Source organism: Salminus brasiliensis, chromosome 9 (assembly GCF_030463535.1).
Source record: "Salminus brasiliensis chromosome 9, fSalBra1.hap2, whole genome shotgun sequence".
Taxonomy (NCBI): Eukaryota; Metazoa; Chordata; class Actinopteri; order Characiformes; family Bryconidae; genus Salminus; species Salminus brasiliensis.
The window spans coordinates 39,883,713-39,909,947 of NC_132886.1; the positions used below are offsets into that span (position 1 = coordinate 39,883,713).

General features: G+C 45.1%; 1 protein-coding gene across 3 annotated transcripts in view; it reads left to right on the forward strand.

Moving 5' to 3' along the window:
• The window catches only part of LOC140562622 (low-density lipoprotein receptor-related protein 8-like), a 79,952-nt gene that overhangs the window by 46,198 nt on the left and 7,519 nt on the right, over nt 1-26,235 (forward strand). For all 3 annotated transcript variants that reach the window (XM_072688410.1, XM_072688408.1, XM_072688409.1), the window contains exons 6-15: nt 9,337-9,459; nt 10,112-10,234; nt 12,559-12,678; nt 13,591-13,716; nt 14,356-14,527; nt 17,135-17,362; nt 17,950-18,068; nt 18,181-18,320; nt 21,212-21,353; nt 22,215-22,367. In XM_072688410.1, coding sequence (XP_072544511.1) covers nt 9,337-9,459; nt 10,112-10,234; nt 12,559-12,678; nt 13,591-13,716; nt 14,356-14,527; nt 17,135-17,362; nt 17,950-18,068; nt 18,181-18,320; nt 21,212-21,353; nt 22,215-22,367 — 1,446 coding nt within the window. The remainder of the gene's footprint in view (nt 1-9,336; nt 9,460-10,111; nt 10,235-12,558; nt 12,679-13,590; nt 13,717-14,355; nt 14,528-17,134; nt 17,363-17,949; nt 18,069-18,180; nt 18,321-21,211; nt 21,354-22,214; nt 22,368-26,235) is intronic.

The following is a 26,235-nucleotide window of genomic DNA, read 5'->3' on the forward strand; positions in this document are numbered from 1 at the left end:
CCCGTTGGGTCTGAACCCATGAGGTTGCAGAGCCTGCAAAACCCTGCTTATTCTAACACCTGTCCACCGTTAAACCCAGTAACCCTAACTGTACCTAACTGACCTACTTGTTGTTGGTTTAGCGTCCACTGTGTGATCAGTGTTGGGCAGAGAAGAATTATCTGGAGTGATCTGTAGGTCTGGGCACTGCTGGTAGAGCGTATGCGGGACCGTTCCAGAGGTCCGGGGTTGTGAGTTCGATCTTTGAGTTTCCTCCCACCTTCAGCTGTTTTTAGTACCCCTGGCGCCCTGTCCAGAGGTGATTCCTGCCTTGCACCCAATGATCCTAGGTGTGGTCTGGACCTACCATAGTCCTCCCTGACCAGGAGGAAGCAGATTGTCAGCCCAGCTTATTAAAAAACAAATTAGTTCATTTGCATTTAAGGTTCTTCAGAAGTTCCTCGCAGGGCTAATCCATTTACTCGAGGGAGTCTGTTGGTTTTTCTACGTGTGTGTGGGAGTTTTTATTTGTCTAAGCTCTGCAAATGCGGAGGTGTGGGTGTGTGTGCGCACACGGATTAGTGTGTGTGTGTATGTGTGTGAGGGAACGCTCGAGATAAGGTCTGGTGTATCAGCCTCGTCGCTCAGACCGTGTTTCCATGGTAAGGGCTCTCTTGTGACTGTGGCTCAGTCTGTGCAGCTGGAGCCTCCTGACCGTCTGAGACTCTGAGGCTGCCGTCTGAACGAGCGTACAACACAAGCCGATGCAGAGGCACATCTATCCTGAAATGCATGTTCCTACTGACCCATAAAAGTCCACTGAAGGTACCACAAGCATTAGTGTTGGCAGTTCGGTAAAATATCACAGGAGTGTGACTGATCACTGTCTCCAGACGCTGTCAATCAATCAAGACGTCTTTGCTATCTGACTTGTGCTTTTTTAGCTAAAACCTCTGGGAACACTCGGGCCCTGGCCCTGGTGTCTTCGGGCTGGTGCATCGAAGACGGGTATGCGGCGCTTCCCTTCAGGCGTCAGTTTAAGAAAAAAAAAAAAAAGAGAGAGAGAGGCTTGACCGCGACTGCTCACTGGCGTCAGGGGTGGAAGAGTGCGTACGGGTTGGGTAACTGGCGGTCCAAATTGGGAGTCTGATTTCTCACCCAGGGGCTTTCAGAAGGGGAAATGCTTGGCTTACGTCGCTAATAAACACTGGACTCTCATCTCCAGAATCTACAGTCTACATAAAGCTACGTGAAGATGTCCTGTTGAGTCTAATAACTACATTTTTCATCTGTAGAAATAAAACCAAAAGAATTTAAATAGAACACTGCACCAGAAAGTGTCATCATCACAGATCTACTGCCTCGACAGAACCCGAGTCGCTGCCACACTGATGGCCAGGAAGAACCAGCTTCAACATTGATGTGGAATTGCACTGATGTTTTAAAACCTGAGTTATAAACAAGTAGGATCCATCTTTTTCAGTTCTGATACAGATACATGAAGTTTGGGTATCGACCGATACCCAGTCCGATCCAATTGTTCAATTAATAAAACGCCTGACCATCTGGGAGAGACTTAGGGCATCAGGATTGACATAATCATTACTTTACTAACTTTGTAAAACAAATTATAACAAATCGACACGGATATTAATTAACCCAATTTCTGTTGATCGATCACTAAGATTAATAACTGTGGACCTCGGCACAGTGCTGTCTGGGCTCAAGACTTTTATTCTGAAATGTAAAGTCTGTGAGGCTAAAGAGGAGCTAGCAGCCCGTCCATCCAGCCACTCTATTTACTATCCGACTTTATTTACGTCTATATGTGGTGTTATGTGGGATGTTGATGATGGTAAAATAGAAGCAAGCCTAAACAATATACAAATTATTTTGGGGACTATTTTTTTTGCCACACAGCGCCCTGCATGTATCCCTCCACCATGAATGGATTGTACCCATACGCCTTTGCTGCAGCGATGCGGCCTGTGGGATTTTCCCACCGCGCCACGTCTGCTTTCTGCCGTGTGGTTCGGTTTCTCAAGGGCAGTGGCCAACGTGACGGTGCGTTCAGCGTTCGGCTTTGAGGCGTTGAAGACGCCTGCCCAGAACAGTTGCCGTGATTGATTGGACCGCTCCTTCAGGCGCGCCACAGGCTTTTTGATGAAGGCTGCGGCCGGCTGTGCGATAAGGAGCGACGGCTAGCCTGGTGCATGACGCTCGAGCGAAAGGAATCCACCGATTTGTCTAAAGGACGTGTCATTGGGATGACCCTGGAAAAATAGCACATGTATGGTAGAGATGTAGCTTTACAGGCTGGATAAGGCTCCCAGTTCTACACTTCTGGGCTTTGACAACACTCTTACGGTTAGCATCCCAGCTAACATGTCCGTGTGGGGCCTGTATGGGTCGCCCAACTGGGGCCCAAAATATGGACGTTCAGTTCAAGGAGGGGTTATGCATGGGCCCTATCTGAGTGGGACACTGTACATGGGGCCTAGATGGAACCCATGTGAGATTAGGGTGGGCTGTAAAGATGGGGCCCATTTGAGAAGCCCGACTGGTTCCTAGTAACAAAGTGTGTACACACCCACTCAGAGCCCACCTAGCCCACGTCCCCCCCCATGTGAGCTCCACATGAGCATGTTCAGCTTAGCACATTAGCTTATGTTGTTCTGGTAGCTGGGGTTTGGCACTTTAGCACACTGTTAGCATGTCCGTTTGTGGTTAGTGTGTTAGCGTGTTAGCCTGCAGTTGGCTAATTAGCTTGTAGTGAAGAGTCTTACCTCACAGCAGTTAGCTTCTCGAACGATGGGGTCCATTTGGGTCGTAGTAACTAAGTACGTACAAACCCACAAAGAGCCCATGCCCACCTGGAACCCACCTAGCCAACCTTTTCAGGTTTTTTTTTTTTTGTGTGTTTTTTAGCCTGTGATTAGCACATTATCTTGAGGTTAGTACAGCAGCTTACAGTTAGCATGTTTGCAGCTAGCATTTGGGATATTGTGGGTAGCCATTAGTCTCTGATATTGCACTTTTATGATGTTAAACACTTTAAATGTTCAAATATTAACAGTGAAATTAGCATATGCTAATGCGAATTACTGAAAACCATGACATTTTTAGCAATTTTTCATCATTTATAGCACATTCAGAAAGTCGCTGTTTACTTCAAAGTCTTTATATCTTGCAGTATTACTACAGCTCAGTTTTCATTATTAGATTATTAATATTAGCTTATTATCATGACTGCTGACAGTCAGTAGGTTGAGCTGCAGCATGGCTGCGAGTTTCAGAAGCAGCCTGAAGCTTTTTCTAATGTTTATTTATTTCTTTATTTATTTCTCAGTCAAATCCTTCCAAAACGAAGCCGTAGAGAGTTTATTTTAGCTCCCAGCGCTGTGAAATTCCACGGATATAATGGGGAAGCGCCAGCATCGGAAGTTCGGAATACAAATGAAGAAAGTCTGCCAAAGCGCCGCAGCGGTTTCTCAAAGTTGTCGAGCTGTCTGCCTTTTGTGTGCCTCGGACTGACCTTTGACCCTAAAAAGCAGCGCAACGGAATAATCCCTGTCTCGGAAAAGGGAGGAGTGTGTTTCCGAAGCCTCCACTCCAGCTCCACCAGCAGGGCTTATCAACTCGAAACACTGTCCCGTAATCTTCTGAGGCCGAGCGAGCTCTCGCGCCCTCCTGCTGCTCTCTGCTTTCGTCGCGCTCGTCTGCGAGGTGCGCCCTGCCTCTGATAACATCCACCAGCGCCTTCCAGGCCTGCCTCTCCAAACGAGCCGGGTATCAGAGGAGAGGCAGGCAGGCAGGCAGGTCCCGGAGCCGGAGCCGGGGCCGGGGCCGGATCCACGAAAGCTTCTCAAAGAGTGAACTTAGCTGTGAGGCCAAAAACTGTTCTACAGGGTTGTCGTACGCTAGCAATCGCTGCTCGTTCGAACAGGCTTCGGATGTTGGGCTAATTTTGGTTCGTTGTGCCGAAATGAATCAGTTTAATCGGTTAGAATATGACGCTCAAATTGTGCGTGCACTAAACCAACGCTAGCTTAGTTACCTTATTAGCTAGCTAGCTAAGCTACATGCTTCAAAAGAAACATGGTTAGCATGTTAGCTTTAGGTGCCGTAAATTTCATTTGGCTCATTAGTTGTGTTTCGAGTCTTACCTCCCAGATCCTTATTTTGTGCTAGCTAGCTAACCTAAATGGCTTAGCTAACCTTCCTTATTTTGTGGTTAGCTAGCCAAAAAAGGTAAGCTACATGCGTTATAAAAAATAAAGCTCATAAAGTAGCTTGTGGTTAGCATGTTAGCTCTAGGCTGTAAATTTCAGGTGGCTCATTAGTTGTGTTTCGAGTCTTACCTCACAGATAGATCCTTATTTTGTGCTAGCTAGCTAACCTACGATCTTCCTTAGCTAACCTAGCTAGTTTTGGTGTATTAGCTGGTCGTTAAATACTTACTTCACAGGTATTTTTTGTTGTTTTTAATTTGCAGTTAGCGGGTTAGCTTGCAGGTAGCTTATTTGTTCATTAGCGCAACTACATGAAATGTAACAATTTGGTGCCGTAGTTGTTCGACTGAGGTGATATTTCCTGACTGGTTTAGTGTTAGTTAGCGTTAGTTAGTAGTGTTAGCTTGTGGTTCGTACATTATCTATATTAGTAGTTTGAATAGCTTGAAATTAGCTTGTTTTGGTGTATTAGCTGGTCGTTAAATACTTACTTCACAGGTAGTTTTTGTTGTTTTTATTTTGTAATTAGCGGGTTAGCATGCAGGTAGCTTATTTGTTCATTAGCGCAACTACATGAAGTAGTTTGAATAGCTTGAAAGTAGCTAGTTTTGGTGTATTAGCTGGTCATTAAATATTAAATAGTTAGCGGGTTAGCTTGCAGGTAGCTTCTCTGTGCCTGATTTTAGTTTTAGAGTTAGTAAGTGTAAAATAATTACCACGTTATTTCGCCGGTAGCTCCCGGTAAGCGTGTTAGCTGGCGGTTGGTGTATTATTAGTATGTTACCCTCCCGTCTGTTAGCTTGTGCTTGTCTTGTCAGGGGGTTTAGCTAAAGAGGCGCTTTAAGGGGTCAGATAGGCTGTTTTCTCAGGCGAGCTGTGGTACGAGGTAACGCTGTAAAGGTCCTGCCGCAGACTCGCCGCTCGCCTCCTCCTCCAGAGGGACACTCCATTGAGACGGGTCACTTACTGTGTCACGCCGGCCCGGAGAGGCACGTGAGGGTGTCTGAGGGTTGCTAGGCAACGTCTTGCTGTGTGTCCTTGGGCCACTAAGAGCCCTTGAACACAGAAACAGCTCAGCGGGAGTTCAGCAGGAGGTGACACCGGCACTTCATTTCTCAACTCATTTATATGGAGATTCATCATCAGCGTTTTCGCGTTTGAACTTCCCGTACTGCAGTACTGCAGGCTCCCGGCTCGTCCCAGCCCTGCTGTAATGAAGGCCTTCCTACACACTTGGAGGTTCGAGAGGGACCCGTCAGCGAGGCCGAGTTGTTCATTGGAGGTCATTAGAAACCCCCTGACTTGTATTTCTACTCGACTGGTGCAGGCGCGGTTGGACGGTAGCTCGTCTGTTGATGCGCTGCTGTTTGAGGGATTTGGGAAACTAATGACTAAATGTATTTATTTATTTGAGTCCCGATTTTGGACATTTGGGCCGGTTTGTTCCAGCACCGGAATACCGGAACAGAGAAGGTTCCGGATGTTTGAGCCTCAGTTATCTGTGGTGTTTAGCCTGCTGGCTAACCTAGCTACGAGTCCAAACACCAGTCGCTTGACAGTCGCGCTCTCTCAGGACACTCTTTACCCTGTACCCTGTTAATCGATTAGAGTCCGAAGAAATCCTCGAGCTAGGACATTGCCAGACCAAGGTCAGGACTGAGGCCTAGCTCAAGAGTCGAAGCTACGTAAAGCCTGACCCCTGCATTCAGCGATCCCCGAAAGCAGTCCCGATTTTGGACATTTGGGCCGGCTTGTTCCAGCACCTGAATACCGGGACAGAGAAGGTTCTCGATTTTTGCGCCTCAGTTAGCTGGAACACAGTCTGTGCTGTGGTGTTTAGCCTGCTAGCTGACCTGTTAGCTGACCGACCTGGCCGACTAGGAGTCCAAACACCAGTCGCTCGACTTGGCTCGACTTGGCTCTCTCAGACAGGCGTTTCTATGGTCCACACTTGTGTCTGCCGCTCAGCAGACAGTTATTATTCTGTGCTCTCTTTTCAACCATTCTATAAATAATAATATATGAAAAAAAAGGGGATACTGACCAATCCCACCTGCAGCCGCGCCGAGAGGCCCACCAGCCTAATAATATCTGGTCAACATCGGCCCTCTGGTCAGAACCTGACCAAATGATGAAAGGTGTGGAGGTTTTCTAATAAAGTGGACGGTGAGCGTTGAGATGCACTCACAGCGTTCCCTCATGCAGTGAAACTCCATTTTCAGATGAAATGAACCCCTCCTCTTTGTCCACGTTGCTGATAGCACTGGCCGGGCCGGTCCTGACCAGCCTTTGTAATCAGATCGACATGAGATAGCTTGTTCATGCAGGATGAGAATCTGACGGTGCAGACGCCGTCTCGCTCCTGCTGAGGGGCTTTTATTACATATAACCTGGCCGCTGGTGCAGCACCTGCAGATAAGGCAGAACCAGCCTGGGGGAGTTATCTGACCTTCTTCTGTCCTGAGCCGTCCTGCCGAGGCAGCAGTGTGAACGAGCTCAGAAACACGAGTGTAAATCTTCAATCTTGCGGCGAGTCCAGGAAATGATTCTGTAGTCTGTAGTAAAATCCCTGATTTCTCACAGTTCGATCCAATTTGATTATGATTCTTTATTGTAAAGATTCAAAACATCATGGAATGTCCGATTCATGAGTCAATTTGATTCTGATTCTTTTTTTTTTTTTTTTTTTTTTTTTTTAAACTAGTCACTATCATGGAATATCAAATTTGACCATGATTCGATTCAATTTGATCACACATCCTTAATTAAACATATTTTGATTCAGTATGATTCAGTGTATTATTAAATCTTTACATCATGGATATGTTAAGTTTGACCAGGATTTGATTCAATTTGATTGCAAATTCTAAATTAAAAACATATCTTAATAAAATGATTCAGTGCATCATTAAATCTCAGATTTCTTATAATTCTATTCAGGTTGATTGAGTCCTATTTGAAATGATTCAGTACATCATGGGCACAAATCCATGATTTGATTAGGTTATAATTGTTAAAACAATTCAGGGTCATAATTCTTTAGTAAAATAAGTCAGAATATCATAGAATATTAAATTGGACAATGATTTGATTCAGTTTGATTGCAAATCCTTAATTAAATGATTCAGGGATGTGACGGGGTTACAGTTCTTAACAAAATGATTCAGTGATTATTAAAATCACATTTCCCAGTTTTCTAATTTTGTCCAATTAATTGATTTCTAGTTCCCACCCCTAACTAGGCCTCCCCCTATCACACAATGCTACCAGACAGTTAGGCTACAGGTGGCATCATCAGAAACGGAACCAACAACCTCCTGATGACTGAGAAAGTGCTTAGCAGTGTCTCAACAGTGCTGATGCTCTTTCTGTCTGTAGTGTGTGTGTGTGTGTGTGTGTGTGTGTGTGTGTGTGTGTGTGTGTGTGTGTGTAAACAGGTACTGCTTGTTTATTCAGTGGAGTGTCGGCTAATGAAGCGTATTTGCCTGGTTTGCTCACTAGGGAGGAAAAAGACCTTTAAACGGCCTCTTTGATTTCCTCTTCATTTACGCTCTCTCTGATTAGCACTGCTTGATTTTGGTGGGCTCCAGTGGAGCTGTGTGTGTGTGTGTGTGTGTGTGTGTGTGTGTGTGTGTTTCTACATTATCACTTCTAAGTCATATTAATAACAGTTATTTTATTCAGTAATATGTTCTGTGGTGTCGACTGAAATGGAATAAACAAGCTTCCTCCAGCATTTCAGCTTTCAGAGCTACAGGATGTCATTAAGTTATTAGTAAGATATTAATGCTATTAGAGCTTCATACTGGATATTAATGATATTAGAGCTTCATACTGGATAGTAATGTTATTAGAGCTTCATACTGGATATTAATGCTATTAGAGCTTCATTCTGGATATTAATGATATTAGAGAATCATACTGGATATTAATGTTATTAGAGCTTCATACTGGATATTAATGCTATTAGAGCTTCATACTGGATATTAATGATATTAGAGCTTCATACTGGATAGTAATGATATTAGAGCTTCATACTGGATATTAATGATATTAGAGAATCATACTGGATATTAATGTTATTACAACTTCATACTGGATATTAATGCTATTAGAGCTTCATACTGGATATTAATGATATTAGAGCTTCATACTGGATAGTAATGATATTAGAGCTTCATACTGGATAGTAATGATATTAGAGCTTCATACTGGATAGTAATGTTATTAGAGCTTCATACTGGATATTAATGTTATTAGAACTTCATACTGGATAGTAATGCTATTAGGACTTCATACTGGATATTAATGTTATTAGAGCTTTATGCTGGATATTAATGTTATTAGGACTTCATACTGGATATTAATGTTATTAGAGCTTTATGCTGGATATTAATGTTATTAGAGCTTTATGCTGGATATTAATGTTATTAGGACTTCATACTGGATATTAATGTTATTAGGACTTCATACTGGATATTAATGTTATTAGAGCTTTATGCTGGATATTAATGTTATTAGAGCTTTATGCTGGATATTAATGTTATTAGGACTTCATACTGGATATTAATGTTATTAGAGCTTCATACTGGATATTAATGCTATTAGAGCTTCATACTGGATAGTAACGCTATTAGAGCTTCATGCTGGATATTAATGTTATTAGAGCTTTATGCTGGATATTAATGTTATTAGAGCTTTATGCTGGATATTAATGTTATTAGAGCTTTATGCTGGATATTAATGTTATTAGGACTTCATGCTGGATATTAATGTTATTAGAGCTTTATGCTGGATATTAATGTTAGGACTTCATACTGGATATTAATGTTGTTAGGACTTCATACTGGATATTAATGTTATTAGAGCTTTATGCTGGATATTAATGTTGTTAGGACTTCATACTGGATATTAATGTTGTTAGGACTTCATACTGGATATTAATGTTATTAGAGCTTTATGCTGGATATTAATGTTATTAGGACTTCATACTGGATATTAATGTTATTAGGACTTCATACTGGATATTAATGTTATTAGAGCTTTATGCTGGCTATTAATGTTATTAGGACTTCATACTGGCTATGAATGTTATTACAGTCGTTTGTGTGTTTCTGCTCTGCAGCGCTCTTGACATGTCGTCCTGATGAGTTCCAGTGTGGAGACGGCTCCTGCATCCACGGCATCAAGCAGTGCAACAAAGCCTTTGACTGCCTCGACCGGAGCGACGAGACGGGCTGTGTTAACGGTGCGCGTGTGTGTGTGTGTGTGTGTGTGTTTGACCATCCCTGCTGACTTGGACCGGCTGACCTCATGCAGTGTTGATCCAGGAAGCAGTGGGGTGAAATTGTGTGTAACAGAATGTTTCTGCTGCCTCCGTGATACACTCTCGAGATCCCACAGAGCTCTGTAAGAGCTGCCTGACCTCCGTCTGACTGAGAGTCTGCTTCTACAAATGCAATATATGGACAAAAGTATAGGGACACCTGCTCATTCACTGTTTCTTCCTAAATCAAGGTTATTAAAAAGTGTTTATTCTGCTTTTGATGAAGTTACTGTCGCCACTGTCCAGGGTCCTGTTTAGGCTTTTCCCGGTTTGTTGAGGCTGTTCTCGGTGTGTGTGTTGAGGCTGTTCTCTGTGTGTGTGTCTGTGTGTCTGTGTGTGTGTGTGTTGGGGCTGTTCTCTCTGTTTGTGTGTTGGGGCTGTTCTCTCTGTTTGTGTGTTGGGGCTGTTCTCTCTGTTTGTGTGTTGGGGCTGTTCTCTCTGTTTGTGTGTTGGGGCTGTTCTCTGTGTGTGTGTCTGTGTGTGTGTGTGTGTGGAGGCTGTTCTCTGTGTGTGTTTTGGCTGTTCTCACTGATTTGTTTGGTTTGTTCTCTGTGTTTCTTCTTCTGTTCCACAGCCACTAAGTGCGAGGGTCCCTTGAAGTTCCTCTGCAGAAACGGGGAGTGCATAGACGGCGCAAAGGTGTGTGACGATGTAAAAGACTGCAAGGATCGATCAGATGAACCCAAAAAGGAGTGTGGTAAGGAGATCTGAGGGTGTGCGGAGCTTAGGGAGGGATAATTGGGATGGTGGTTACATAAGAGAGCTCTGGATCACGGCGCAGATCGCATCCCAGCTTAGCTCACTGTTCCAGAAGAGAAGGGAGCGAGAAATCCTTTTCTCCTTTCATTCTCCAACTCCAACGTCTCGGCAATATCTGGGTCAGGCAGAAACGATGACTGCTTCCTTCCCGACGAACAGGAGAAGAGCCTCGCCGAGTCTCGAGGTGTTCATTAGCTTCAAAGAGCAGAGCGGACGTGATGAAGGTGTGACCGCTCTGCTGCTTTGTGAGCCAGTATTACGTAATTCTCGTTCCCTGAAGAAAAAACACAGGCAGCAGGGGGTAGTCGGAGTGGACAAGGATCAAAAACTGCTCTTTAGGCTTTTGACTTCAGTTCAGACCCCAGTCAGCCAGACACCGACCATCACCGCTCCAGTCTTCAGTGTACACTTACTGGCCACTGTATGTAGACTGGAATACAGCCAGCTCTCATCAGGTCTCCGTAGCTAGCTAGCAGGTCCTTTAGCAGGTAGTTCAGGACTCCAGTAACTAAATATGTCAGGTGGCTGTTTTTTAAGGGCTAGCTAAGGTAGATCAAACTATCTAGGGTGAGTCTCCCAACAACAACCAGTCAACTAACAAAGAGTTTCCAGAAGAGTTGGTTCTCTTAGGTGGGATCTAGGTGGGCATGGGTTTCTGAGTGAGTGTGTACATGTGGTTTTACCAAATGGGCCCCATCATTACAGCCCACCCTAATCTCACATGGGTCCCTTCTAGGCCTCGAATGCAGTGTACAACCAATGTTAAACCCCACCTAGTCAAATCACTGCTTATGTGGGACCTAATGACAAAACCCTCTGGTTCCCAGCTGGGCTACCCATACAGGCCCCACATGGGGGTCAATCCCAAATCACTCTTCAGGAGGCAGGTGTGGGTTTGACTATGGTCGCTGTCCACTGAAGACTTCATGAATGGAAATACAGAGGCTACGCTGCGAGGCGCTAACCACTAGATAGCTCTTCCCAGCTCTCTGATGCACGTTCATCCTGGTCTCCTCCGTCCACAAGACTTTTTGGGTCACATAGTACTTCTTAGCTCTGCAGTATGTAAAACCTGCCCATCCTAACCAGTGGTTTGCCCTAACAGAGTGACCTGTCACATCAGTGAAAGTAACGTTAGGAGATTTGGACAAATCCAATCTAGCAACAGTTGCTACGAGAGATCTCTTTCCGTGGTGAAGCATGGATGTATCAATTCTCCCAGCAGCCTCCTTCTAGCAGTTTGTCCTTCAGCACCGGCTCTTTCCTGGCTCAAGTCAGAAGCCCCTACCGCTGGCCCAGCGTACAGTTGGCTCAGAGCCGGCAGGCCTCGGCCCTGATTGCTCATTTCCTTGCTTGCTGTCCGGGTGCCAGCACCTCCTAATAAACACGGCGCTGTCGACGGAACACCTGGCCCACCGGCCCCTGCCTGAGGGAGAGAGCGAGAAGCGAGACAGGATGAAGGATCGCACCGCAGCAGAGGCGGCAGAGAAAGAACGGCAAGAAGAGGAAAGCCAGAGCTCCTCTCCTAGCGTCTCATCACCACTCCATTTCGCCTCATTAAAATCATATCCACGGGGTGTTTACCTCTTGTGCCGGGATTTCGAGCCGGAAAACCCGTGGAGCCGAGCTCCTTCAGGAGGCAACAAAAGCACAAAGCCCAGAGACTGGGAATACAGAGCGGTTTGAACTTCTAAAGTAGCCTCGGTGCACTCGCATATCAACCAGTGCAGCCAGCCCCCCCATCGCTGGAGAGGCGGTTGATTAGCCAAGAGCTGACCCAGACCTCAGGAAATGCAAATTATCAGAAAATAAGTACTTGTGTAATGGAAATTGACAGCTCGAAAATTAGCATACACACCAATGCCACCTGCATATCTGACCTCCTGCAGGGTTTAGCTCCATGCCTAATCTCCCCACCTGCTTGATGCACAGATGCTTCTGAAGCCCTTCATTAAATGCATCATGTTTGTTTAGGCTTGGAGCTACACTTTATTAAAAACCCCTGCCTTTACTCAAGAGCCTAATATGGACATTGTTGGCTGGTTTGATGCACCATTGAATTCATGGTTCCCTCGATGACCCGAGGCATCCCGAACCACGATGCTCCCTCCACCATGCTTCACAGCTGTGCTGAGGTTTCTCTGTCGGTTGGCAGGGTCCTGTGTGTCCATGTTGTTCCATGTCTGTCTCATCTGCATGTGTTTTATTGGCTGACCAGTGGGCTTGAAGAAACCCCCCCTGTCCCCTTTTTGTCTTCTACAGGTTTGAACGAATGCATGCTGAACAACGGCGGCTGTTCCCATATCTGTGTGGACCGACCCATCGGCTACGAGTGCCAGTGTCCCTCTGGCTACAAACTCCTGGATAAAAGGACTTGTGGAGGTGACGTTCATTTTAACTCATCCTGTTTAAACCTGCAGTTGCCAGAAAAACTGAAGCAAATGAAGTGAGCCCTTTGGAGAGTCCTGGATTGCTATCGAAGTCACAATTATAGGTACAGCCTAACTAAAGTAATAACACGCAAACAGTCCTGGACTGTTCATAGCTTTATTGAGCACACTGACTGGACACTAGTGGTGTAATGGATTCACAGTTCAGATCGGATCAGAGACTTAATTTTCGGTCCTTGATCGGTCTTTGAGTCACAGATTAGATCAGTTTTTGGATCAGAGACTTTTTATTTTAGCTTTCAGCTTGAAAGTATTTAGTGTTACTTAGTTTGTATTAGTGGCTTTTATTTTGACACGGTCGGTTTGGATTAGTGGCTTTTATTTTATTAGTGGCTTTTATTTTTAAACGGTTCGTTTGGATTAGTGGCTTTTATTTTGACACAGTCTGTTTGTATTGATGTTAATCAGGGTCTTTAAATGGGGTTATATTTCAGATATGAATATACTGTGATATGAATTATGGATGCTTATTGATCTACTTATGGATTATTAGTTATGGCTATATACTGTAACGGTAGTGTGAGCTAAACCTTCATAGATGTTTATATAAAAGCTTATTCCAGTAAACGTCAGTCTAGCTGAGGTGAAACGACTCAGAGTGACTAATTCAGCAGACGCTTCTTAGAGTAAGCGTTTATGAATGTTTATGTAGGTTTAGGTCGGTAATAAAAGGCTTATGTAGCTTTAATCAGTCCTGGCTTGGCTGTGTGTAAACTGTCTCTTGCCCAGACGAGATTCAGTACTGAGCTTCTCCTGACTGCCAGTAGCTCATTAATGGCAGGTTCCCTGCTGCTGAGTTAGGCCTGATGGACTGAGCGGGTTTGTGGTTCTCGTCCCTCCGCAGACATCGACGAGTGCGAGAATCCAGATGCCTGCAGTCAAATCTGCGTCAACCTCAAAGGAGACTTCAAGTGCGAGTGTCACCAGGGCTACGAGATGGACCCAGTGAGCAAGACCTGCAAGGCAGAGGGTAGGACACACTTCATGTCCCGTATTCCCCCTCAATGCAGTTGTTTCGGACCTGCTACGGCAGAGTCGCAGAGAAAGGACACCGCTTTGTGCCAAGCTGACACTGAGGAATTCTCCAGAGGGTCCAGCTGTACATTCTGTACGTCCTGTACAGCCTGTGTGTCCCTGTGGACACTAAATTGTAATCTGTAGCTTCAGGTTTAGAGTAGATGCTCAGACAGGGCAGGCCCTTCATCTTCAGCACTCTCCGGACGCTCCCACCAACAACACATCATGTCTCAACCTAAAAATATGGTGTCTTTGGGGACTATTTTTTTAAAGCGCCATACTTGTATCCCTCCACCATGAATTTTCCCCCTTTTTCTCCCAGTCTGCTACGTTAACCCACCCGATATTTAATGTAATTTCGAGGCTCGAAGATCAAAATGAAAGTGCAGACTGATTTGATACAGAAGGGAAATTTAATGCAAATATTGTTAATTTAGTAAATGGCCGTATAATCAATTATATCATCATCATAATTCAATGCTTGCAAGGGCTAATGATCCATTCAGGAAAATGATGCACTTCATTCTGTGAGGTACAAATTAAACGAATGTCGGAAACAGACTCCTCCATTTAGCTTTCTTGCCCCATGCAGGGAAGAGCCCCTACCTGATGTTCACCAACAGGCATGAGATCAGACGCATCGACCTGGTGAAGAGGGACTACACCCAGGTGGTTCCCACCCAAAAGAACGCTGTGGCCATTGACGTGGACGTGGCTGCTAACCGCATGTTCTGGTGTGACCGCTTCCACCGCAAGATCTACAGGTGACCCCGCTTGTTGACCTTTCTTCTCTATACTGAAAGTTTGCCTGGAATTAGTTGATAAAGAGCTTAAACTATGGCAGCCTTGAGGATGAGATTCCAGGCTGTGTTTAATCCCTAAAGCCAGCTGTATGGGCTCATTATGGTAATACTTGAAAGGTGCTGCCCAGCCATTCTAATTCTTGGGCTTTCATAAGACATCTAGCTATAAACGGAAGTGTGTCCTTGAAGGATAATTGCCTGGTAAATGCGTAAAGCCCATGATGCTGTCCCTGTGTTTGACTTGGTGGGTATTTTATGGTCAAATATGCAACAGAGAAAAGTACTGATACTTGAATCTGAGCCAAAAATTTGCATTCTGTAACTAAAAGGTACCTATCAAACACCAGCCAAGCCAACAGATTGCCGATCAATGCAAAAGCCAAAAGGGCTGCTTTGTAGAATAAGCCCAGTGCTTATCTGATAAGATCATTGAATTCATTATCCCAAGGTCATGGGAGGTTGTGAAGTCCCTAGATTCAGCCCAACCTCAGCAAAACAAATATAGTGTCCGGTTACTGGAATCAGTGTTCAAGTCACTAAAATAGGAGATATTAGTCCATAAACACCCTCTATAAACACTCATATACACTAGAATAGGAGATATTAGTCCATAAACACCTCAATAAACACTCCTATACACTAGAATAGAGATGCACACCCTCAATAAACACTCCTATGCACTAGAATAGGAGATATTAGTCCATAAACACCTCAATAAACACTCCTATACATTAGAATAGGAGACATTAGTCCATGACCACCTCAATGAACACTCCTATACATTAGAATAGGAGACATTAGTCCATAAACACCTCAATAAACACTCCTATACACTAGAATAGGAGATATTAGTCCATAAACACCTCAATAAACACTCCTATACACTAGAATAGGAGACATTAGTCCATAAACACTTCAATAAACACTCCTATACACTAGAATAGGAGATATTAGTCCATACACACCTCCATAAACACTCATATACACTAGAATAGGAGATACTAGTCCATAGACACCTCAATAAACACTCATATACACTAGAATAGGAGATATTAGCCCGTACACACCTCAATAAACACTCATATACACTAGAATAGGAGATATTAGCCCGTACACACCTCAATAAACACTCCTATACACTAGAATAGGAGACATTAGTCCATAGACACCTCAATAAACACTCATATACACTAGAATAGGAGATACTAGCCCGTACACACCTCAATAAACACTCATATACACTAGAATAGGAGATATTAGCCCGTACACACCTCAATAAACACTCCTATACACTAGAATAGGAGATATTAGTCCATAGACACCTCAATAAACATATATACACGCTTTCAGATGTACTTGAGTAGCTTTGTGGTGGAAATCAAACCTCTTCATGGACCAACTTCGGGCAGCGTTTCTCTAATCCGTGTGGACTTTCTCCCTGTAGGTGGATGGGCCACTGATGGGGTTGAGAAAAAGCTCAAATGTTCCGGCCTTGCCGCCTTGGGAAATGCTGAAGCTTTTGTTAGCATAAATCGCTAAATGAGCGCGGAGTTATTGACCCTGGATCCAACCCAGTTACAGAACGTTTTCATTTTAAAACCCAAACCGCTCAAAGCTTTCTCATTCTCATTACTGCTCAGCCCGTCTTCCCGCACTCGCCACTCCCTCGCTCTCACTTTTACCTGGCGGCCATCCCATGAGCGCCGGCTAATTGGAGACGTTCTCTGGCCTAATAATAGGCACCTCTGTGGGTGTCTTATTAAAAGGCAGTGTTCCACCCCTGACCCGTCTCTAAGCCTTCGCGCTGATAAAAGGCGAAGTCATTAGGCCTGCAGGCCACTCCTTTGTGAGTCGGAACCAATTTGCTACGGAACTGTGGAGTGACTCCGACCTTTAGCGGCTGGAATTATGCACAGACTTCAGGCATCGTCCGGGAAACCTCCAGGGAAACCCTTCAAACTTGTCAGTCTTCTGAGATGAGGCTAGGAAACACGTCCTGAAATATGAAGAGCGCTCTCCAGCCTTTGTGCAGGACTGTAGTACAATTCCGAACCACATCTGAGCTTTGCAGTTTGCTTAAGGATCCGATAGGTAGCAGATAATTAGCACAGGAATAATTATAACTGATTAGAGCTGAATGTTGCTTAAAGATGGCCTGAAGGTACTTGTGAGGTTTCTGGTATGAATCAATAGTAACAGTCAGTCAAATTCTATAGTTTAAAAGCTTATATTCATTTAATTTAACCAGTTCAGTTTCTATTACCTGTGTATTTATATGTCCATAAACACCTCAATAAACACTCCTATACATTAGAATAGGAGACATTAGTCCATACACACCTCCATAAACACTCCTATACACTAGAATAGGAGATATTAGTCCATAAACACCTCAACACTTCTATACACTAGAATAAAAGACATTAGTCTATAAACACATCAATAAACTTAAATACGTTGAGAACAAACAAGAGACATGTGGAAGTAACAGTGAGAGGGCGGGGCTAAAGACTAAGATACTGTAAACCAATGAGGATGGTCTTCATCTAAGTTTGTGTCTTTTCTCAGTGCTTACATCCACGAGGCCAGTGATCCGTCCCGCCATGTGACCCTGATCGACTCCGGGATCCACTCCCCTGAGGGCCTGGCTCTGGACTGGGTCCAGCACAACCTGTACTGGACAGACTCAGGTGACAGGAGCATCTCCGTAGCCTCGGCCGACGGCAGCAGGAGGCGAATCCTTATCGACACTGAGCTGAGTGAACCGAGGGCTATCGCTGTGGATCCAGAGCAGGGGTGAGCTTTCCTTCTCCCAAACTCATTATTCACCCTATTACTCAGTCGATGAAGAGCTTTTCAGGTTTGTACTGGCACGGTGAATAGAGTCGGCCTTGACAGTGAGTGCTGTTCCAACAGATGCACCCATTAATGATACATACCCAAAGCCAGAGCGCTTACACAGCTGAGGTAGAGAAGGCTCCTCTACAGAAACATGTAGAATTAGTGCCTTGTGCTTCCACTCACTGGCCACTTTATTAGAAACACATACCTTGTGCTTCCACTCACTGGCTACTTTATTAGAAACACTTCCTGGGGCTTCCACTGACTGGCCACTTTATTAGAAATGCCTACTGGGGCTTCCACTCTCTGGCCATTTTATTAAAAACATCTACTTTTGCATTCCACTCACTGGCCACTTTATTAGAAACGCATACCTTGTGCTTCCACTCACTGTCCTTTTTATTAGAGACACCTACTGGGGCTTCCACTCACTGGCCACTTTATTATAAAACACCTAGCGTGTATCATCACATAAAGAAGCGGATGAGTTAAAGATGTGGTCGTTTGTGTATTTGGTGAATCCTGTCCTGCCCCCCTCGCAGGTTTATGTTCTGGTCTGACTGGGGGATGAGGCCCAAGATTGAGAAGGCCGGCATGAACGGAGTGGACCGGCAGGTCTTGGTGTCCGAGGGCGTCGAGTGGCCCAATGGCATCACACTCGGTAAGAGAGGCAGTCTCACCTCCGGTGTCACTTTGGTGGCGGGATGGGAGTCTCTGGTGTGGTTGTGTCTGCTCCGGGCTTCAGTATAGTTTTACTGCGTGTGTGTTTGCAGACGTGGTGGGCAAGCGCTTGTACTGGGTCGACTCCAAGCTACATCTGATCTCCAGCGTGGACTTTAACGGAGCTCAGCGCAGAGTGATCCTGTCGTCCAGCGAAAGACTCGGTCATCCCTACGCCCTCGCCGTGTTTGAGGTAAGGACGTGTATCTCTTCATGTGTGCGTGTGTCTGTATGAGGTGTTGCAGCGCCATGACTTTTTACTACACTCTTAAAGCAGAACCATTTTTGATTCTAAAGAGTAACATTTTTCTAAGCGTGTGAGGGTAAGTTGTAGGTACTCGCAAGTGTCCCGTACATTGGGGACATTGGCAGAAGGTGTGGTCTGAGGTGGGAGGTATGCCCTGCAGATGTGTGCAACAATTTGACAGAACATTGTCAGAACATCTAATATTCAGTTAAATGTCCCCTGACCACCTCGTCTAGATACTTTTGGTAGCCGTTAACGAGCCTCTTGTTAATTCATGTTTTTATTTTCCTGTCTTATTTAAACCTCTATGGTCTGCTCTGGATTGGTCGTTATAGTGAGGGCTGAAGATCACCATCATGACCAGATCTAAAGAGCTCTCTGAGGCCTTCAGAAAGAAGGTTGAAGAAGCAGAGGAATCTGGGAAGGGGTATAAAAAGATCTCAGAACAGTTAGAAATCAGCCGCTGTTCCACTGTCCGCTACATCATTTACAAGTGGAACAGCTGACCGACGTGGCCAGGTCATGCCGTTCTAGCAAGTTCAGCCCAAGAGCAGAACCTTAAGATGAGTCAAGAAGCCACCAACGACCCTAAAATGTCATCACAGGACCTACAGGTAGCTCATGCCACAGCTGATGTCTACATAGAGCATCTACCCTCAGGTTAAGCTGAGGTGGATCATGCAACATGACAATGACCCAAAACTTTCCACTAAATTCACCAAGGAATGGCACAAAAGAAAGAAACTGGGAGTTATGGAATCGCCAGGTCAAAGCCCGGACCTTGATCCTACTGAGATGCTGTAGGTGATTTGCTTGCTGGAAACCCCTCAGACAGCACACAGCAGACGGGGGGGGGGCTTTCTTGACGGTTATGGAAAATGTCTGATCTGTTTATTACATTTTACGCCTCATTTTTTTCGACTTTCATATTTTATGGGGTGTCCTGTTTTCCCCCACATGCCTGTACTTATATAACACATTATATAGGTTATGTGTTTTTTTTACAACATATTCTATATAATGATGGACAGTTTACATCAGCGCCTGAGGCTGAAACCCACTGAAATACAGCGAGAACATCTCTGCAGTGCATGCCTCCCACCTCAGACCACACCATCTGCTGAAACGTCAGCCTGCATTAGCAAAGTACTAAAAATTAGCTGCTTCTCACTTCCTGCGCTCGACTAGTCGGCTGACTCCCACGGCGCCCCCTTGTGGATGTGTAAGACAACTAGTGGACTGTTCTACGCAGCTCCAGCTCTGAATGCGTGTGTTCTCCAAACATTAGCATTTCCTCCCACTCTCAGTGTGCCGGCAGTGCCGTTCTGTCCTGGATTCATTCGCTAGCCTCTGAGCAGTCTGTTCACTCTGTGTGGGTTCTGTCGCCTGCCTTGCTGAGTGTGTGAGTCCAGAGCGCCGGCTCCAGGCCCTCCGCAGCCCACCACCACCACCACACACTTTCACACACCACACTCCCTGATTACGGCCTGCTCATATCGCTCACACACAGGCACTGCCATTTGAAGATGTGTATGTGTCTGGCTCTGTGTGTGTGTGTGTGGGTGGCTGTCTGTCTGAACTGTGTGTGTGTGTGTGTGTGTGTGTGTCATGGGGGATTTAATGAGAGTGCTAACCCTCTCACCTTGCTGCTGTATGTTCTGGTGGTAACATTTATTAATGTGGCAGGTTTTTATAGCAGTGTGAGCTCAGAGGGAGCAACGCTGCGGCACAGTCAGCCGCAGGGAGTTTAGTGAGGATATACACTGTATGTCCAAATGTTTGTGGACACCTCTTCTTATGAATGCATTCAGCTACTTTAACTTGCACCTATTGCTGACACAGATGTGCAAATTCACACACACAGCTTGTCTAGCCCCTGTAGAGAAGAAGTTCTGCCAATAGAATAGGACTCCCTGGAGCAGATAAACATGCATCTGTTGGCACCATCACCCTAATGCCAGGTGTGAGGGCTAGAGGGGTATAAAGCAACCCTGGAAGTTCCAGAGCTCCACTGAACTGTGGAGCAGTGGAAGAACGCTGTTCTCTGGAATGATGATGGTGGAGCTCCATCCAGTACTTTTGGGATGAGTTGTGGAGTCGGGGATGATGAGGTGGTAGGGTTGTGCTCTGGACAGTAGAGACAGTTTTCAGAAGAATAAATGAGCAGGTGTCCCAATACTTTTGTCTTCATAGCGTACTGTAACCTCTAACGAAGCAGCTGTGAACTTGTTCAGGGCAGGTAAGTAGGTAGCCTTCGAATAAAGTGCCACATCTCATTTATAGCTTAGCAGCTCTGACCCGGGAGGTTTTTTGGTTTTGGTCGCCATGGCAACGGAGGTGCCAGTCCCAGTCGTCGTGCTGAAAAAAAAGGGGAGGGAATAAAGCCAGTACTGCGGTTATTGTTGGTTCAGTCAGAAGGTTTCACTGCAGAGTGACTGAGAGACCTCCTGTCACTCCGGAGATGAAGGGCAGGATGAGGGACAGCTCACCCTTTTCCACCAGGAGGCTGTGATCAACCCCCCACCCCCCACACACCTTCTCAGCCTCGAGAAAAGCTCGCAGACCTCCCACTCTGACAGCAGCTCCTCAGTATGAAGGAGGAATCTAGTAACTGTGAGCTCGAAATGAAAGAGCCCGTCAAGAATCTGTTGTAGCATCGAGCGCAGGATTGACCGACCGGCAGACCTGATCTACCGCGTTCAATCATCTTCCTCACGGCCTTCTCCAGGGCCGGCTGTGAAGCTCTGCTTGTCTTCCATCAACCTGCTCTGGTGCTTTTCTTGCTTCACCTCAGCTTCCTGTAGTTTCTCAGCTGTCTCCATCTCTCCCATTCTCAGGACCGGGTGTACTGGACGGACCGAGAGAAGGAGGCCGTCTACAGCGGCAACAGGCTCACCGGTCTGGACGTGACCAGCCTGGCTGAACATCTAAACGACCCACACGATATAGTGGTGTTCCACGAGCTCAACCAGCCCCAAGGTTTGTCGCTCATTCACAAATGCTGGACTTAAACCCACACGATTATGCAGATGGTAGTCAGCTGATTGCAAGGTCGGGATTGTGGTGTGATCTGTAATGTGCTGAAGACGGTGGCATGCCAGAGTTACATAGGTGGAGGTCAAGTTGATGTCTACTTCCCCTGTTAGACTGCAAAAGACCTCCAGGAAGGTTTAGCAGGCTCGAATGGTGGTAATGCACTGTTCTGACATTTTAATCAGGGGTGTCCATACTTTTGCATGCCACTGTATTTCTTCTTTACAGCCATGAACTGTATAGTCTTGATATAACACATATAGCATACAATGTTTAATGTGCTGTTTACAGAGAACTGGACCGTCGCTGCTCATGTTGAAGACCAGCCGATGTTTTTCCCTCTGAGGAACGAGATTAGAGCTCTACTTTAATCTGGCCCAGGGCCAGCGCTGTGTTTTGGCAGAGGTTGCGTAAGGTTCTTGAGGTGATAATGAAGGCGTTCAGGTGATAATGAAGGGTTTACAGCCACTTGGGATGAGTTCCTGCTGCACTAGGGGCCGTGACCCCATCAGCTGCTGCTGAAACCTGTCAGCCCCTGGGCTTCCCAGCTTCTACATGGGAAAGTAGGGCGGTCAGTGGAAGGTCGGGACGTTCCGAGCGGAGGCAAACTCAGCAAAGTTGGTGTGATGCAGGATGATGCAGGATTTCAGGGGCACGGTCACTGTCAAACCGCCTAAAAGTGGCCATCTGGGCGTGGCATTATGATCTAATGAGGTCGGAGGTGTCCAGTTCTGCTCCTGGACTCCCCTCTGCCCTTGGATGGGACCAGTGGTCTAAGCATGTTCCGATGGTGTGTTGTTCTTGCAGCTCCAGACAGCTGTAACCTGGCTGGCGTTACCAACGGTGGCTGCGCGTTTCTGTGCCTGCGGGCGCCTCAGATCAGCGAGCACTCGCCGAAATACACCTGCGCTTGTCCCGACGGAGAGGAGCTGAGTCCAGACACCCGCCTGTGTGTCCCAGGTGAGCCTGCATGTCCCCAAACTAACTCAAACCGAACCCCTCACTTAGAGCCTGTCGACACCGTCTCATGGCCTGACTCCATTTATCCACATTCCATTTATTCCCGTAGCAGACAGAACTCCAGCCTCGCCTCCGTGCTGCATTACAGTCACATAAATCCAATGAGTCCTCATCTGGAATCCCCCTGAGATGGAGCCAGGCCTGACTGCAGTCCTGCTCTATGGCTGTAATGCAGGGAAGATTTGTTGGGCTTAGATTTTGAGTGAAAAGCTTTTAGCTTAAGCAGTGATGTTCATTTTCACGAACAGCGTAGTTCTGTGTAGTGCAGCTTAAACCATCTGCTGTGGTGGGACTGCTGAGCCACTCATGACCAGGATTAGGGATGTAAGAAAATATCAATATATCGAAGTATCACAATATTCTGTTTTGCTGTAATGTATCGATTCTCAAACACAGTATTTTAGATTTTGCTGGGTGTTTAAACCCCGAACACTAGATGGCAGTGTTGTACTGTTATCAGATATATTAAAAATAATATATCAATAAATCACTATATATCACAGTACATCAAATCATAACCCCTGTATTGTGAAACGTACTGTATCGCCAGGTCCTTGCCATCATACGTCCGCCAGCCAGTACAGATGCAACTGAATGATAATACTATGATATTATACTTCCATGTGAGTCTGTTCGGGATGTGACATTATACTACGTGTTAAACTCACTACACCCTCACATGCTTAGAACCGGTTCTCCATGCTAAAGCTCTGTCATACAGACCTAGTACCCAACATGCTCATGTAGGGCTCACATGGTTGGAACATGGGGTAGGTGGCTCTGAGTGAGCTTGTACATACTTTGTTACTGGGACACAGTTGGGCTTCCCAAATACAGTTACAGCCCACCCTAATCTCACATCTAGGCCCAGATGGGGGCCACGGTAATTCCCTCCTGGTCTCATTACTGACCCTTGTGGGCAGCCACATGGTTGCCAGTTGGACTGCTCCTACAGGCCCCACATGGACATGTTAGCTGGGCAAGAACCCGTATTCAGACGCCCTTAAAATGACACCTGTTAGAAGCATATATATTACTATAAACACAACAATATTTTAAAGAAAGCACGTTAATAATTTGAATTTTGTCAGATGTCCTCAGCTAAAACTGAAAGCCCAGATGAAATATCGACCATGTGATATCATAAGTAGAATTTTACCTTAGAAAGTTACCTTATTGTTGTAATAAAACATACAAATAGAAGAACAGCTTGCCCTGTAATGTAATACAGGGTCTTGTCCATTAATGTAACACCATAATTATCAATAATTGAATACCTTATTACCTTGTTTTCATTATTATAATTGATTGTTATTGGGTTTCATAAGTGCAAATTGTTACATTTCCAGGTATTTTGAACATTTAACATGAGAAATACATTATTAATATATTTTTATCATGGGAAATACATTATTAACTCCTTAGACCCTGTGTGTAAGTATACACTTCAGTTCTGCATTCATAACTACATTACAGCCATAATTAAGATCAATTTCGTAGGTCCTAAAATAGAGCCCTGAGGTACTCCAAAAAACCCTAGGATTCTGTGTAAGTGGTGGGTAACACTTCATCGAAAGGGCAGCCTTCATAAGACTACTTAACACCTACATAAACCTTTTACAAACACAACATGAACTTATTTGGACATTCAGGATTGACTAAAGAAGCCTCTTATACCAACTAACACTGCTCACAGTGTCCGTTGCTCTGAAAGGCTTATGTGGGTCTTATGCAGCCTTACGAAGGCAGCCCTTCAGTAAACCCACTGCAGCAGTAGTGTGATTCTCACGCTGCGCCAGACTGAGTTGAGAGAGTTTTTGTTCACAGAGGCTCCTGCAGAGTGGCTGTGTACTCTTTCTGAAAGCATCAGTGTAAACGTTACTGAGTGTTCTCATTCCACCCCTTAGAAGCCCTTAGAGTTGAGGAACGGCTTTTGTAGGCTTGCTGGGGCTTGAAGTTAGTGGAGTTCTGAAGTCCCCTCATTAACATGTACACTGTCCGCTGCCCTAATTCACACTTTCTGATGTTTCTCTTCAGATACATTGCAGTCTGATGTTTGTGCACCCCAGTGAAATGAAGGGGTTGATAGTTGAGTTGTAAACACATCATATGGACAAAAGTACTGGGACACTTACACATGCATTCCACCTGCATTCCACCTACAGGAGCTTTTATGAGCTCCCATTCTAAACCCACATGCATTAATATGGAGCCGGTCCCCCTTTACTCTAAGCTCTACCAGCAGCAGCAGGTCTGGAGCTCTGCAGCTGTTGAGTCAGTTGGAGGCCTTTCTGCACTGTGATCTGAGCTCAGCACACGGCCCTGACCCCGCTCTGATCCTCTAGAGCCCAGGTCTTCAAATTTAGACCTTGAATCCAGTTTCCAGTTTCAAGGTCCAGATGTGAAAGCTGCTCTGTAAGAAACCAGTACATTTCTGTACATTTCAGATGAGTCTTTTGCCGAGGATCCGTTCACTTAGATAATCAGCAGCACACACATCCTGGCCGAGTAACAGACTGCAATATGATGGCGGTCGTCCTACCGCTGCAGCCCACAGTGATCAATAAGAAAAGCAGGACTAAGTATCAGATGCTAAATCAATCGCTGACACTCTATTCACTCTATTCACTCAGAGTCTGAGACTGAACTTCTCCTTGACCCCAAACAGGACGGTGGAGGCTGTGAGGACGGCTGAAGGAAACATGGAGGATTGATTTAGGTGGGCGAGAACCCAACTGGACATCATGTGATCGTGCAGTGATCTTCCTGGACATTCATATGCAAACAGCATCGAGAACAGAGCTGTATTTTTTCCCTCTCAAAATCGACAACAATAAGCCGTAATGATCAGAGATTGGAAGAACAAATGAAAAAAATGAAGCACAGAAAAATGAGCTGTGATTTAATAACTGACTAATGAACTGGCAGTCGAGCTGAGAATTATGGGAACAATTGAATAAACAACATAGAAAGCTCTTCTGTGCTTTGATCTGCCATCGTTTGATGTCTTAGTCACTTTGTCATTATTGCAGTCTTGCTTTTGTTGTTTATCACAAACATGCAGCTTCAGTCAGTGATGTGTACCGAGGTCTGCTCATGCTGTTAGCTGCTGGCTAAAGACTGTAGAGGACCTGGTTTAGAGGAGATTTCACAGCAACTTTACCACTTTAACAAAAATTTCAGTATTTTTTTTTATTTTTTTTGACGTCATGTGACTCTGCCTATTTGGTTCTTTATATTGTATCAGAATTTTATGACGAATGGACCAATAGAAATGCTCCAAAATTACTTGAAATAACATAATTGTACATTGACGTCCATGAAAAGTTTATTTTTTCTTTAAGAAAGTTTTTTCCTTCTACTGAAAAGTTGCCAATTTTGAGATACAAAATATATTTATTCTGCCATTCTATCTATAAAATGGCAACTTTACAAGAGATGGAAAAAAAAAATAAATGTATTTAATTGTTCCCATTATTCTCAGCTCGACTGCCAGTTCATTAGTCAGTTATTAAATCACAGCTCGTTTTTCTGTGCTTCATTTTTTTCATTTGCCAATTTGGGAAAAAAAATACAGCTCTGTTCTCGATGCTGTTTGCATATGAATGACCAGGGAGATCACTGCACGATCACATGATGTCCAGTTGGGTTCTCGCCCACCTAAATCAACCCTCCATGTTTCCTTCAGCCGTCCTCACAGCCTCCACCGTCCTGTTTGGGGTCAAGGAGGAGTTCAGTCTCAGACTCTGAGTGAATAAAGCCGTGTCAGCGATTGATTTAGCATCTGATACTTAGTCCTGCTTTTCTT